Here is a 16008-nt window from a genome sequence, read left to right as displayed (position 1 = left end):
TTAATGCTCTTACACGCCTATGAGCGTGCACACAAGCACAAAGTGAGCACAGTTTAATACAACAAGACACAGTCTGTTCTTTGGCTTTGTATTAATCTTCTGATGTCATAACTCCATTACTACTCTCAGCGACTAAACAGGAAAGACCAAATTACCTCACTGTACGAGCACATCATATATTGTCTGTCGGACTGTACTTGCCCTGAGAAAATGGACTGCTGTAATCCCCCATAATCCTTACCAACAGTGAAAATGCCCTCAGTCAGGTGCTGAATACAAAATACTTTAGGTTTTTGATCATCAAAAACATACATTGTCAAACACTCCCATGCAAACACCCACAGCTCTTATTAATGTAAGTTATACATGGAGGACCTTTCACAAGCCAAAAAAATATGCAAATGTCTTTTCTTTTTTTCCAGTCCCTGCTAAACACACACACACACACACACACACACACACACACACACACACACACACACCAAAAAACAGCAGTGAGGCAAACACCAGAGCAGGAACATAAAACGTGCATGATAAACCATTAATCTATGTGTTTGTGTGTACACCTGTGCCTGTGTGTATATCAGTGTGCATGCTCACATCTGCCGTGTGTGTGTGTGTGTGTGTGTGTGTGTGTGTGTGTGTGTATAGACTGTATGTCTGCTTCCCAAGGTCACTGCTGAAAGCTAGAAGGGAGGAAAAAAATTAACAAGACCAGTGGACAATGACGTTAGCCCTGCAAGGAACCCTACTCTTAAAGGGACAGCTTAGGACACAGGTTTGAAGGGAAAACTCCACTTAGACAATGGACAATTTAGATGTTTAATTCATTCATTTAATGTATTCAGAATCACGCAGAGATCAGGGATGTGTTTATGGAGTCAAAACTGGCCAAAACAGGCAGAATAACATTATGAATATTTCATAATAAGAAAAAAAAAGAAAAAAATAGCCAGAAGGAGAGAGATAGGGAGAATAAACTGCTCTCCCCCCAGTACTACCACACAAACACTCACAGTCACATAGTGTGGTAGCCTGTGTTGCCTGCACTCGCACTGAAAAAAGAGCAGGCAGTATCTCAATACAAAGCCACTCAGGAGGTTTGAGGCAACAAAAGGCTTTTCATTAGTGAACTGCAGACATGGGACAACTCTAAATGAAGAGGTCTAGCTGTGTCACTGTGCACAGAAGAGACAATCCAGACAGACACCACCAGCACGCACGCACACTTCTTGTTTTTCCAGTTGTCCTCAAAAGGCCATGTAGTGTGCTGAGGAGCGAGTGAGAGGCATCCGACTACAGCTGCTCTTATGCTTTTGAAAACAAAAGAAGAAGAACACCTTTTGTGTCGTTTCTGACTCTCTAACCGTCTGACAGCAGTCATCTCTTACAGTCGATAAACTTCCCATCTTCCTGTTTCATCCTCTTGCTTATTGTACTGCCACTTTCTCTTCTTTAAATCAATCTCTATTCTCAGCTTTGTCTTTTTTTTTTTTTTATCCACAGCCTCTTTCAGCTTTTAAAATGTCCTCTTGCTTTATGTGTCCTTACATGCCCTGACTTCCAAGTGTGCTTTGTTTAGCTTAAGTAGCAGCGAACAGAGAGGGGTGACCCTCCTATCATTTAAAAAGTTGTGATTTAGTCTGAGCAATAAGACATCAGTATAAATGCCAAGAGCTGCTTAATGCTGGACAGATGGAGGCAGATGCTTCAACCAGATGGTTAAAGCCACAACAATACAACTTTTTTTTTTATCCAGTCATTAGATCTATTCTAATCACTTTCTTTCCTTCCCCCAGCATCCCTTCATCCTCTCCCTGGACTTGAACTGTATCTACATCTTTCCTTCCTTCCTTCCGTCCATCCACCCACCTCTTTATTCATCTCCTGAGTTTCCCATCCTCTCCTTTCCCCTCCTTATATCCTTTCCATCAGCTGTCCGTCATTAATCTTTATTTTTAAGAACAAAAAGTGCTGGTCATCACATCAAAAAGGATGTGAAGTCCCTGTAGTCATCTTATTTTTCTTGAAGTGTGCTCATATGCACAAAAATACTGAAGCCATTCATAAACTTGACACTCTCTGTTCACATGATGTATAATAAAATAGAAAAAAAGCATAAATATTGTGTTTGAACAAAAACATAAAACACCTAAGCACACAACAGTCACAAAGCTACAGAGTCTCAACCCAAACTCTCCTCACTAACAACGGTTTTTGCCTGCACAACACCAGAGCCAGCGGCATGACAAATTCAAAAACAGAAACTAAGGTGTGTATGCATGTGTGTGCAGCCATGCAACAGAAAAATGACATGATCTATTTCTGTTAAAATTTCAGAGAATGTCTCAGTGGGCTTGCATTTCTTCCTGTGTGTGTGGCTGCATGTGTGAGTGAGAAAGTTGAAAGTGCTGTGTGCTGTGTAGACAGTTGTGATGATATCCCGCCATCAGCTTTTCCTGTTGCACTTCAGCTACAGTGTGTGCCCTACAAATCATACAGAATTAGACTCACTACGTCATCAGAGCAGGACTTTTCTTAACGGGTCATGTGTTCATGGACAGTGATGTTTACTCAGAAAAACTTGGTTCTCTCTTTTTTTATATACCCCGCACACAAGCTCTCTATCTTATCTATGCTCCCCTTTGTGTGTGATTGTGTCTGACTAACCTGAGAGTAGAAATTAGTCATGGTTGTAGTTTCTATGTCCTTCTTTCCCAGTATTTCCATTTTGACTGGAGCTGATGGGAACTTGGTTGAGAAGTAGTCCAAGAAATCAGGCAGGTAGCTGGCTTCTCCATGGACAATCCCCATGACATAATGAGCTGCCTGGAAAGCACGGTCAGTGAGGTAAATTAGATAATGTTGATGTTTTAAATATTAGAAAATGAATCATATTTAACTGCATTTATGCTGCAGCTGCATCATGCTGCACTGAACACAGCATCCATGGATCAATCTGATCAATATCTATGCCGTACCTGGGATGAGTCCTCGCTAAACGACAAGGAGACAAACTCCTGGGCAAATCTCTGCCTCTGGCCCATTGAAAGAGAGGAGAGCTGGGAAGTGTAGGCGTGGGCCACCAACGCCCCTCCATTAGGCTGGTGCTCTATGTGGATGTATGGGGCAAACTCCAGACCTGCCATGCCGGGGTAGGTGCACTGTGGCTGTTTGGCTGTTGAAGGGAGTGGCGTCGTGATGGAGGACGATGGAGAGCTGGGAGTGTCGTGAAGAGAGGAGTTAAAGAGGGATTTTGAGGCCAGAGCAGGAGAGGAAGGCGGGAGGTGTGAGGTTTTGCTGTTAGGTGAAGGGTAAACTGGTAGCGGGGACTTGAACGGAGACAGGGAGGAGTTGTGTGTGGGATCGGAGGCTGAGGAAGAAGAGGTGGGAGATGAAGAGGAAGAAGGGAGGAGGAGCAGGCCAGCACAAATGGTTTGGCAGGAGCGGTGGTACATCTTCACTCGTTTGTGCTTCTCCCCCTCTTTGTGTTTCTTCTTCTTTTTCTTCTTCACTTTTTTGATTTGCAGCTCCTCTGAGTTGATCTTGGCTTTCTCTTTTTCATCTGGACCGTGGGACAGAGAGAGAAGGAAGGAACTTATTACTTAGCGGGGACAGACTTATTACAGGAACCTTCCAGAAATCAACACAAAATATGAAAGAACTTGATTTTGAGAAGCCTAGAACAGGACAGGGAGACACATTATTCTTGCAAGATTTGTAAGAATATATTCACATCTGCTTTCTGACGTGTGATGAACCAACAAAACAGTACTGCAACACGCCGTGCTGTGAGGAGACACTTTTCATGTCAACTTCCAGTAAAATAAGGTGAAGAGAAAAATGGGTAAAACTGCAAATAAAGTGCTGATTATGCTTCAAAGGCTGTTAAAAGAAACAAGATCCAATAAAATACAACACTTTCCCCAGATTGTGGTATTATTTATTTTCAGTTTCTTAATCACCAAAACAAACTGATACCTGATAAATTCCCTATTTAAAAAACAATAAAGCTGAAAAATGAGTCCTAACTATTTTAAGGAAGTGTAGACAGATGAGTCATAGCTTTGCCCAGATGGTGAGCATCTCCTGAGGTGCACACATAAAATAAATTGAGGAGCCCTGAAATGGAATCCCCTGAGAAAAGCAGATATGACTAAACCAGGAAACAAGCTTTCGAGTGGCATATCTGAACAGAGATAGCACTGTGCATGCTAGTCCATCTCTTATACGCCCCGGGCGGGACAAAGTGGAACATGCAAATTTATGCATTGTGCTACTGTAAGTATTTGTATGTGAGAGTGTGCTTGTGAGAGCTGTTCACGTCGACTTGCAAACGTGTTGGTGGTTCATCCTTGCCTAGTGGTTGTGTAAACACCATGTGTTTACTGCATATGCGGGTGTGTGTTGTATGTGCACATACATGCCTCACTTTGATAGAGATGCTGCTGCCTCAGCATAACTTCAACATCAGCCATTATCTCGCTCGCTCACACACACACACACACACACACACACACACATATATATATATAAACACACCTCCAGTCTAGTTTGTACCCCACACACGTTCAGTGCAACATGAGACAGAATGAAAAACAGCAGAGAGAGAGAGAGAGAGAGAGAGATTTGCAGTACAATACCCAAGTTACTAATCCAAAAGCTCTTTAACCCACAAGTCAACCCTCCCCCATTTCTCTCTACTCATACACTTTCTCAGTCTCTCACTCACACACACGCACACGTAGCACGTTTATTCACAATCCTTCATCAACCCACTGAACAGCAGCACAATATGGAAAAAATATGTGATGTGTGATAAATTTGTTGGATATTGCAACAGGGATATAAAAGGCAGAAGCAGACTGTAAGTACTGGTATGCAATTTCATTATCTCGCGCTGCAAATATAGATCCTGAAAATGAATCTTGTTTCCTGGAAATATTAAATGATTTTTAAAGTTTCTTTTAAATTAATTACAGTAATAACAATGTTCTGCAAATCTAATATTCAATAACACAGTCAATTGCTCTGATCAGTGAATCCAAATGCATTATTCATATACAGATTTAGACAAACTTTTATCAAGCCACTAGTTAGTATTCTAGTCTATGTCAAACATTTGCCAGTATGCTGTGTGCCCGCAGGTTCTTCACAATAAAAGATAACAGTCTTCCTTTCCTTCATGGCTTTTTTTTTTTTTTGTGGCAGACCTCATGTCACTGAAAGACTTTCACTGTGAAAATGTCTATGCAGCCCACACTGTATACATGTTCAATGTCTTAGAATATGGTTTTATGTATTTTACATATTTTATGTAGTAGATGGGCATGATCAGTTTAAGGTCAGATAAGGTCCCAGTCAAATAAGCACACACAGCCTCAGTGGTAGTAAAGAAGCCTTGGTGACAGAATAGCTGTTTGCTGCTTATTGATTTCCTATACATGTTTCCTCTGGCTGCAGCACTCCCTCTTTCTCTCTGTCGCCCTGTTGAATTGTAAACTTAACACTCTCTCACTGATTAAATTTCTAGCTTCCCCTCCGTCTCTCTGTCACTCCAAACATTTGCAAACTTAACACTCTGTGATTAAATGACTCACTCACTACTCTCTGGTCTGTGACTCTGATTCAATATCCCAGCATATATCCCAGTGTGTCTCTATTATCGTAAACACAAATGATTAAATACCGGGCTTTCTCGTGGGATGACTTAACACACATTGCCTCTATCTCTCAGTCTGCTCTAACTCCAGCCTCTTCCTAATTCTATGCTCGCACTGAAAGTAGGAAGACTGAAATAGTTGTCAAATAATCCATCTTTAATTTTCATCTGCTGTCACTGGCTACGGTATGTGGCCAAAGCCTTCATAAGTCTCTGAAATGTCACAGTGTGGTCATGACATACCAGCACAGGGACGCCGCAAGTCTGACTGGAGCTTTAGAACAAATCAAATCAGTCAAAATAAACATGACATTCATGTGCATATGTCAGTGTGTGGTGTGTCTTTTCTAAAAAGGTCAAGTTTTAAAAGAGAAAACAGCCGCTGTTTGGGGAGCTGCAGTTTGGTGGCTGAACTCAGATTACACACACACACACACACACATACACACAGATGGCGATTACGTCACAGCGCTCTGCAAATAATTCACTACTATCAAAAGGTTAGCAGTGAAACTCGCCACCACATTGGCAAAGTGTACACAGCAGAAGACAGACATGTGCATACAGCAGAGCCAGACAAAGGCTGACAGATAGGCAGACTGATGCTGTTTTATAGGATGCAACTTTATGTATTTTTGTCCCTTTTATGTCTAAATTTAAGATTACAATATTTCTGTTGTATTGTGCTTTGTATTTTTTTTTAGGTTATTTAGATTACCTGTGATTTGATAGAGAGTGAAGTTTACAATTATCATTGTCAGGATGTATCTTTGTCACAGTTATGTAATTACGAATTTTCATGGGGTCCATTGTGTGAATAAAAAAAAAACTGATATTTCAGAATTTTATCAGCCTTAAATAAAATGTTCATAAGAATATCATAATGGTCAGGCTCGGACATGTAGGAGAAGACAATCATATGTTGGACGAGAAGAACTTGCACAAAGACATACAGGAAAAACTGTGGGAAAGGCTGCAATTAATGATTATTTTCACTACCTGTTAACATTGTGGTTACTTGTTTGATTAATTAATCATTTAATGTGCAAAATGCCAGAAAATAGTGAAAATGTGTTTTCAATTTACAACAGTAAAGAATCATTTTTTTATTTTAAATGGTTTATTTTGGTTTTGGCTTGCTAACCTGACAGAGTGTGGACAAGTGTTGGACAGAAAGAGTCAGATGAAAACTAAACAGTGGACAGACAGAAAAGCCACAGAGAGAGAAAAAGAGGGGACGACAGAGTGAAACACTGAAACAGGAAGAGTGGTGCTATAATCATGGGTTCCAGGCTACATTGCCCTGGCCGGTCTCTCAACTTCTCCCGTTTCAATCTTAGCTACCAGATGCTCAAGCAGCGCACACAGAGACACACACGGTGTCAGAAGGTCAGACTAAATAAACCCTAAGCCACATTTCTCTGTGTGGGGAGCAGCACAGTGCAAAGGTCAACCTAATGCCAAGGATCAAATTCTCAAAAAAAAAAAAAAAAGTTACAATCACTGTCAGACTAGGGGAGTTCTCCCACTACACAGACACTGTTCTATGTTGGGCCTTTTATGGCTACCACACAGTATTAGCATTTTTTCCAACACCCACTGGGATGCTGAGTGGTTGTGTATGCTGCTTGTACAATACAAACATAATGATGATTTACTATACAGCGCCCTGTGAAAGTAGGCCATGTTTGGTTACCTTAGCAGCAGGTTTCTAGTGTGCCTCTACTGAGCTAAAATTCATGCTGAGGTCCAACGTGGGGCACTTACACAAGTCTGTGTTTCTAGCTGGGCCAAATGCAATAAATGATGCTTTGTACTAATAGCACATTTTTAGCATTATCATCACGGTATTTTCTTTTGTTTGTAACTGCATTTGATGGAAAGTGACAGAAAAGACAAGAGATGGAGAGACAGATGTAACAAGTAGCCTGTGGGGTGTGTAGCTCAGCCCACTGAGCCACCAGGACACATTGACACATTTGATTTCCTCCTCACTCTCACACCGACAGACCGCTCGAACAATAACGAGTCAACATGTCAGCTTCTTTCTGCTGTCAAATTAGGAAGTCAACAACCATAAAACACGATCGACTGAGGCGATAGTAGTGAAATATAATCATCACTGTAACAACGTCACAACACATCTTCGACAAATCAATTTTAATGCAATGATTCCATATTGTATTTTTATGTAGTGTGTTGATGCCCTTAAATTTTTCCGAATCATGCTAAACCACTTTGATTATATAATTTATAATATAAACTGTCATTAAGTTGATAGAATGACATAAATCTAGTGCTGAAACAGTTAATAGATAAGTTGATGAACAGTTGCTACAATCCCTTCCATCCCATCTTTGACCACTTATTGTCACATGACTGAAATTCCATACTTACTGCAGGTCATGTGATAACCACTGCTGTCTCTACAGCCCTGGCACTGCTGTGCTCTGTGTCTCCATAAGTAAGTAGTAAGGAGTAAGCATTTTTCTAAAGCTGCTGTCTCTAACATTCAAGCACAATTTTGATGTTTTTCATCAAGCAAAAATGCCAAACATCTGCTGGCTCCACTTTCAAACACTTATTTTTCAATTTTTCATATGATTGCAAATTGAATATGTTTTGTTAGACTTATATGTTAGACAAAAATGTATCGAATCATCACCACAGACTTGTTGTGGTGGATATTGTTCACTATTTTCTGACATTTAAAAAAAAAACCCCAACAGTTTAACAAATACAAATGTCACTTGGTATGCATGAATGTGTGCATCCACCAACCTTTAATTGGCTGCTTGACTTCTCCGTTCTCTCTCTTGATCTCGTTCATCACTTTGTGCTTCTTCTTCTCCTTTTCTTTCTCCCTGTCTTTGACCTTCTTCTTCTCCCTCTCCTCTCGGTCTCTCTCCTTCGCCTTGTCCTTGGTGGAGTGCTCTGTGGAAGCAGAGAGAGAAAGTTTAAAGTCTCAGTGGCAGGAAGCACGAGCACTCAGATTCACTCACTCGCAAACGCTTCGATTTACTTCTGCATCCTCGTTAGCTGAACTCTTGCCAAGTTCCTCACCTTGGCCGTCACCCTTAACTTTTCCTTCATCGTGTTGGTCTTCCTCCTACGTAATGTTTGGCTTTTCCCTCCCCGCTGCAACAAATTCATCTCTCCACCGCAGCCTCTCGTCTTATCTCTCATGTTTCTTCAGCGCTGTAATGACCTTCCAATTCCCTTTAAGACTGCAGCAGTCACTCTGCAACTTCCCTCGTAACCTTACAGACACGTCTCATCTAGATACACCTCATATTTCTGCCCCCGAACTCATCCCTCTTCCGTGTTCTGCCTCTACTGGCTTCAATATGCTCCGGTCTTAAAAGGCCTAAAAATTCTTCCCTCGCTTTTCAATTCATTTTATTTCCTCTTCCAGCGCTTCCCCGTCTGACAGAATCATTTGAGTGTTAAGGGAATATTACAGATTGTGGAACTGGAGTGCGCTCTAATGCAACACTCATTGCAAATCGCTGTGGATAAGAGCATCAGTTTAAAATGTAAATATCATACCATCGCACACACCTCTTCAGTTGTTGGAGTGCTTTCTGAAAGTCAAGGCACGTCTGAGTGTGTACACACATTCTCCCCCCCCCCCCGTAAACCAACATCTCTCACCTCCAGCTGAGCATAGAGAAACCTCACCGATCTTAAAATAGCTTTCATTTTATCAAATCTTTTATTCTTTGTTTCCTTTGATTCTTTATTTCCTTTCACATTCCCATAAAGAAATTAAAGGGGGGAAAAAAGACTGCCTTTATTTTTTTCCACATTAGTTCTTCTGCCTTTTCTTTCTTTTCCTTTCCAAAGAACTTTTTTTCTTTGAACTCGGTCAGATCCATCGTTAAAAGGAAGCTGTGTTTTCAAACTGTTCACTCTCCTGTGGATGTGAGGAGTGGGAAAGTGAACACAGTGGGGTTGGACTCACTGTTTGCAGGATCAAAGGAGAAAATGCTTTGAAAGTAAAAAGGCTTAAAGGAGCAGCAGATGAATTAGAGTTACATCGATACACTCTTTTCAATAATGTTTAAATAAATACCTTGATCGTTTTCTTTGCTACTTATCGTGCAGGTAGTCATTCCCCTCATAGCCTGTGGTTAAGAGGAGGAATGCCAAAAATGTTAACAAACCATTTTAAGAACTATGCAAAATAAATGCTGTAAAAATTACCAGACACTGTAAGCTGTCTGTTGGGGGAAAAAAAAGTCAGTTTCAAAACATCAATTTAGCTCCACAGGAAACTGCTGACAAAGGAGGGCTCACTCAGATCGAGTGCCAGATTTATAAAAAGATGTTAGACCATATCAGAGTGTTAACAATCATAAGACTTAAAATTTAGGAGGCATTGGGAGATAAATCAAATATACTGGAGAACAAGCTGATTTACCACAGCTTAAGAGATGGATCTCCCCCTTAAAATAAAGAGACACTTTCTTTTGAACTTCGTGAGAGCCACAGGACTGCGAGGTGCTGCGGAAGTTAAGGTGCCCATCCCATGGCTTGAGGGACGGGTGGGTCACAAGTTCAAACTGGTCCGTAACTAAAATGAAAAGCAACGGTGATTTTCTTCAGGGCAACGCAGCACAAAACTAGAGATGTAAAGGAATCAAAAATGGATGGCGTCCATGAAACTGAAACTTTTTTTTCACGTTTTTTTTTTTCCTTGTTTTGTTTTCTGACTTTCTTGCAGCAGCCGGTTTTCAAGGGAAACACAGCAGGTGGCTTTCACTGTTTGGATGATCACAGGAGAGAGACCACTTTGAAAGATAGGAGGGCCAGCGGCAGGCCGTTTGGAAACTCCAGCTTCACCAGAACTCACTGGCATCGAACTTTTTGCAGTTAGGGAGGGGAATCAAAAATTCAGGAAATCAACGGGGTATGTCCACATTTGGATGTTGGCTTGTTTTTAATGTAAACTGAAAACTGAAAACCAGCTTCCTCAAAACATCTGCCCTTGAAATTAACTATATTTAGTATGAGTACTAACTTGGGGCAGAAGTGTTTAACACTGTAGCCCAGCCAGGTTTAAATGTGCGATAGCAATGTGATAAGACTGGCGACCTGTCCAGGGTGTTCCCTGCCTCTTGCCAAAATGCATGCTGGGATCGGCTCCAGCCCCCTGTGACCTAAACAGGATAAGCAGCTCAGAAAATGGAAAGAATTGTATTGAACTTACAAACCTTAACACTCATCTTACAAAGCTTTCCATGTTAAAGTCTTTGTGTCCCTTCATAACATTTACATAACTTCTATTTCACATTAACGTCTATGCTCAGAGTATCTGATTTAAATATGGCTGACTGCTTCTTTCTGGAAACCTTTCCACCACATTTCCATGTGTAGATAATGAAACTGAACCATGCTAATTGTGTTTTTGTGAAAGAATCTGAAAGCTTCAAAAATTAGACACAGCGAGTTGAGCTCACCGCTGTGAACATCACATCTTGTGGAGCACTCCCATGTGAACAAAATGCTGGATATCGTCAAGCACATAATTTCAGCAGTAAATTGACTCTGTAATGCTGTGGCAAACTGGGATGAAAGAGAACAGGTAAAAGCCTGACAGGCCTGCAATGTGGATGTGCATATTTACGGATGTATACGGTGAAAGCAGTTACATTCAGAAAATACTGTGGTAACACACATATCACTTTTGATCATGGGTCTGTCTTCAGCAGCTCAGCGAACATTATATTAAAGTGAAGATGATGGGGAAGGAAAGACGGGTTCCTCAGATGTGAGTAATTGCACAACTGTCTCACTCCTGCATGGAACTGGCTGACAAAGAAAGACCAAGAGGCAAAACAGATTTTCAGATCTTTTTGCGTCAGTGTTGCTGCACTCACTGTAGAACTACAGGTAGACCTGCCTCCCAGCAAAACCCTACTAATGTAAGACGGTCAGTTCACCCCTGCTGGTGTGGAAAAATCTATGCTTTCCATTCAAGGCGATCTCAAAATGATTTAGCAAAAATGTTCAGAAAGTCTTTGCCACTCTTCTGCACTGCTGTTGTACATTCAGAGTAATGAGTAATTTTTTGGGGACTGAACAAATGACCCAGTCGACAGTAACTTAATTGGGTGTTGATTGCAGCTAAGCTTTACTTTCTCTCCCATTTCCCCTCTTGCTGCACTTAGCCACAGACAAGCAGTCCCACACATCGTCAGAGATTCTGTCAGCATAGTGCATTTAAATGCACACAAATAACCTAATTACTGCAATTCAGGCATTTACACAATTCATTGTAACACGACCTTCCTTGTAACCCAGATTTACGTGACTTTTTTAATGGCCAGAACAACAGACGGTGCACTCGAGAGCAACAGGAAACTGGAAGAGTGAATAGGAAGAAATTAAATGGACTTTGTTGAGGTTTTCCAGGTTGATGTTCATAGAGTACCTTCATGCAAACTCCTGCTACTTATGACACTAGATGTAACATGAAAGGCTTGAGCGCTGTAAATAGAAAAACAAATCACTTGCCATGTTACACTTTTTTTTAACATAAGCAGTTAGCATCAACTTTAATCTGTGACTTATCTGGTACGTTTGATGAATCAAAAAAAACCTAAAAAATAAGCAGACTAAGTAGTTTACACCGCAACTAGTGATTACAACATTGGCAAGTAATGCAGCTTCATTAAATGAGTTATGCTGTCTGAATTCAGCTTGAATGTGAATAAGATAATCCGTTTAAGGTGCTCACCGCTTAAATTATTAGCAGTTCTTCATTTCATATAATTATAATGTCAGACTGCACGTAAATGCACTGGGTGCCAACAACAGGTGAAACAGCCAAACACTTTGCCTAAGCAAGGATTAAACTTGTGACCTTTGAATAAAACAATAATATTTTGAATACTAGACCAACCTGCCTGGTTGTAAGTTCTGTTTGCCAATCAATATTTACAGTAAGTCCTTATCTTCTTAAAGTTGTCCTCGCCTTTGCCCACATGTTCACTGTGCTTTTCGTCAGACCCTGGTCTCCTGTTTCAGTACCAAATGTCTCACTGCTCGCTGGCCGCTGCCTTCAGTCTCGCACCAACAGCAAGCCCACCACTAATATCACTCGCATGATGTGATACTCTTTGGATCCCTGTAGGGAAATTCTTTCCCTCCAGGAAGGTCAGAGCACAGTTCGGCTTCTCAGCAGCGCTCCTCGAGCTGGCAGGACTCACTCGCTAGCTCGGGGACACTTTCCAGCACCGTGCCTCAAACTCACGTCCTTAGAGCAGACTGTCTAACCGCTGGGCCGGCCTGCCACTCAGCACCTGAGCATTTTAAACCTTGAAATCATTTTGCTCAGGATTCATGTGCTTAACACTCTGCTCCATGTTCGTATACTAACTCGTCTTCCCGTACAATTACAATCTCCTGATGATGGACATTGAGCAGCTCACAACAGCAATTAGATGTTCAGTGCTTTGCTTAAGAGCTCCTCAGTGAGACTGCTAACGGAGTGCTATTATTTATATTACTAAACGTGAATTCTTGCTGCATCCCAATTTTCTCAGTTGGGACCTAAGTGAAAATCTGTCAATGACTGAAGTGTCCTCCAAGTCAGTGACAAGAACACCTTACGAATGATATCCTACAAAATAGCTGATGTTTTCAGATATGATTGAATTCGCTGTGTGAAGAGAAGCCATGAGCAATTATTCTCAACAACCTTTAACAGTTCTTAAATTAACATAATGTGCAAATAAAAAAAATGACCTGTAAACGTACCAGTAATAAAACTAAACTAACAGATTTTTAGTATAATGACTGCTCAATAAAAATGTATTCATTTATAAGTTGAGAGACCTTTTTGCTTGAGCAGAAGAAAACTGACAACCAGCACAACCTGTTGTGTTTCTGATAGTGTGTCAGGGCTACAGGCGAACAACATGTCTGGTTGTGGTGTTCTCGCTGACTGCAGTGGCTGTTCAGAGCATGTCATGACCTCTTAAACTACCCAACTGGAAAAGGGTGACATCATGCACTCACACGTGTCCACTCGGTGTTCCTGCTCGCGTGGAAACACTAACACACGCACAAACGACATGTAGACGCGTTGGCCAACGCAAATGTGCACATGCAGAGATTTTGAGAAACTGCTTCAGTGTGATGACGACAAAACAACCCCAAAAGCAAAAACACAAAGCATTAATAAGCCACAAACACGGTCCACAGATGAGATGGACTTAATTCAGACATTTGTGGCTTTTGGTCCTCCTCTTCAGGAACTGATAAAATGTATTTATCTTATAAAATAATATGCCATGTTCCAGAAAATATATTCAATTTTATTGATGGCCTGATGTCCATTTTATCTATGATATGGTTAATTACAATAACACTGAGCCACTTGTATGTTGATCATATACAACACTCCTTTATTTTATAATGTGAAACAAATAAATTGGTGTTGTATGTGGGTTATGTACTGTAGATATTGTTTAGATACAACACATTTTAGTAGCATGGTTAAGTAGTTATTGTTTAAGGTTGCATCATAGTAAATTGAAACAATACTTCATAATTTATTTATTTGTTTCCTGCTATCTGGCACATAAAAGGCATGCAGCAACACCAGTGGTCATAATCAAACCAAACTAAATGTGGGGGGCTGAGGCAATAATGTAGTTACACTGGCTCATGTTAACAGAGTCGAGGTCTAATTACTACAGTGTGATAGTAGAGGTTTCAGTTGTATAACAAATGATTGGAGAAGTGGCAGAAGGGATTACAACATGTTTTGCATGCACCACTGTAAAACATGGAGCACCAACAAGCCAGGGAGCTCCGTGCCTGTTTCCCACACAGCCCGGGGTTACAGAGGGGGGCGTGGTGCTCCACCAAAACAACACTTACACTATAATGGCGGGCGGCTGTCATATTGTTATGACAGCAGCGTGCAGTTATAATACATACCCCCCTAAAAAGACGATGAAATAAACAAATGCGCATTGCGTTACAGAAGCAACTATTTACCTAAACCGGTCCACTGACACGACGGAGATGATAGCTGGTGTATATCTTCAAATTAATATGTTACATCGCATTAGTACACTGTTGGACAGATATGAGTAAAATACGCTTTATTTAGTCAATTCGACGTAACTACGTAACAATCCCGCAGCAGCAGCAGCAGCACCGGAGCAGCCGGTCACAGTCTGACGGCGGGGTCCAGGGTTCAGGAGCGGGTGAACAAGCGACGGAAGCTGGCAGACGTAGCCCCCGGAGACGTGGAGCAAACTGGGCTTTACAGCCGCTCAACTCGGTGTAAACAGTTCCCCGAGCGAACAAATGTGGAGTCGAGTAACTCTGGAGTATTCCTCAGGCTTCAATGGGAGGTTTAAGAGCGCATTTTGAGCGGTAGCTAGTCCCGAAAACAGGATTGTCCGAGGCGAATTAGAAGGCAGACAACTGCACACTCCGGGCCACATGTCCGGATCCCGAGTGGCTGAGTCCGCGATGAGCCGAGCAACTATAAAAAAGGACAAACTCCTGCCTATTTCTAATAAACACAATTCAAACTTTATGGATTCGCTCCACATTTACAGTAAATTTCAACCAGAGCAAACACACAGCGATGGCCTACCTTTGGGTGGCAACATGACCTCCCCGTTTTCTCTCTTCACTTCAGAAATGTAATTAAATCTGCCGACATCGTTGTTGTTGTTGTTGTTGTTGTCGCCGCTGCTCCCGGTTCCGGAGGTCAACATCAGTTTGTGTTTCTTTTTCTCCTCTCCGCCTCCTTTCCCCCTCTCCCTCTCCTTCTCCCGCTGTTTATCTTTACTCTGTTTCTTGGGTTTGGAGGAGGAAGGCGCTTTGTGGAGGAAGAAATCGCTCTGTTTGAAGACTTTGTGTGTGTTTGTCGGTGGTTGGGATCCACCGGTAGCAGGCACCGGAGGGTTGCCGCTGCCCGTCTTGACCGGGCTGAAGCTCCATAAACCCGCGCTGCTGCCGTAACTCTGCTGCTTCGTGGGCTGCTGGAGTTTCTCTCTGCCGCCGCCGTTGCCTCCCACTCCCGCTTCCCTGCTGAGTTTTTTGGGTTTAACGCTCCTCTCCTCGACTCGGACCTTCTTGGGCGGCGGCGGGTTGCAATCCCGGGAAGACTGAGAGCGGTTGTCAGGGGCTCCCTTCGCCTCGGTCGGCTTGGCCGGCGTGTTTTTAACGGCGGCGACCGCGGGGGCTACCGCAGTAGCCGCGGCTCCGGTGAGGTGAACGGAGCCCAGCGAGTCAGCCATCTTGAGGCTTCTCTCTCTATTTACTCTCTTCCCCCAACGGCCGTCGCTGCTGTTTTTTTTGCGCGACGTGCAGGC

At 42.1% G+C, this 16008-nt stretch overlaps 1 protein-coding gene across 1 annotated transcript in view; it reads right to left on the bottom strand.

Annotated features, from left to right (window-relative positions):
* The window catches only part of LOC139635170 (lysine-specific demethylase RSBN1L-like), a 33938-nt gene extending 17930 nt beyond the window's left edge, over positions 1 to 16008 (bottom strand). The window contains exons 1-4 of the mRNA XM_071502220.1: positions 15285 to 16008; positions 8444 to 8596; positions 2982 to 3565; positions 2671 to 2829 (exon numbers count right to left, since the gene is read on the bottom strand). Of these exons, the coding sequence (XP_071358321.1) occupies positions 2671 to 2829; positions 2982 to 3565; positions 8444 to 8596; positions 15285 to 15933 (1545 nt within the window). The 5' untranslated portion in view covers positions 15934 to 16008. The remainder of the gene's footprint in view (positions 1 to 2670; positions 2830 to 2981; positions 3566 to 8443; positions 8597 to 15284) is intronic.

This window comes from Trachinotus anak, unplaced genomic scaffold (genome assembly GCF_046630095.1).
Source record: "Trachinotus anak isolate AG129_WGS33_773 ecotype Australia unplaced genomic scaffold, CSIRO_AGI_Tana_v1 ptg000018l, whole genome shotgun sequence".
In the NCBI taxonomy this organism is placed as follows: Eukaryota; Metazoa; Chordata; class Actinopteri; order Carangiformes; family Carangidae; genus Trachinotus; species Trachinotus anak.
Note: the sequence above shows the minus strand (reverse complement) of the source record. Positions and strands in the feature narration are given on the sequence as shown.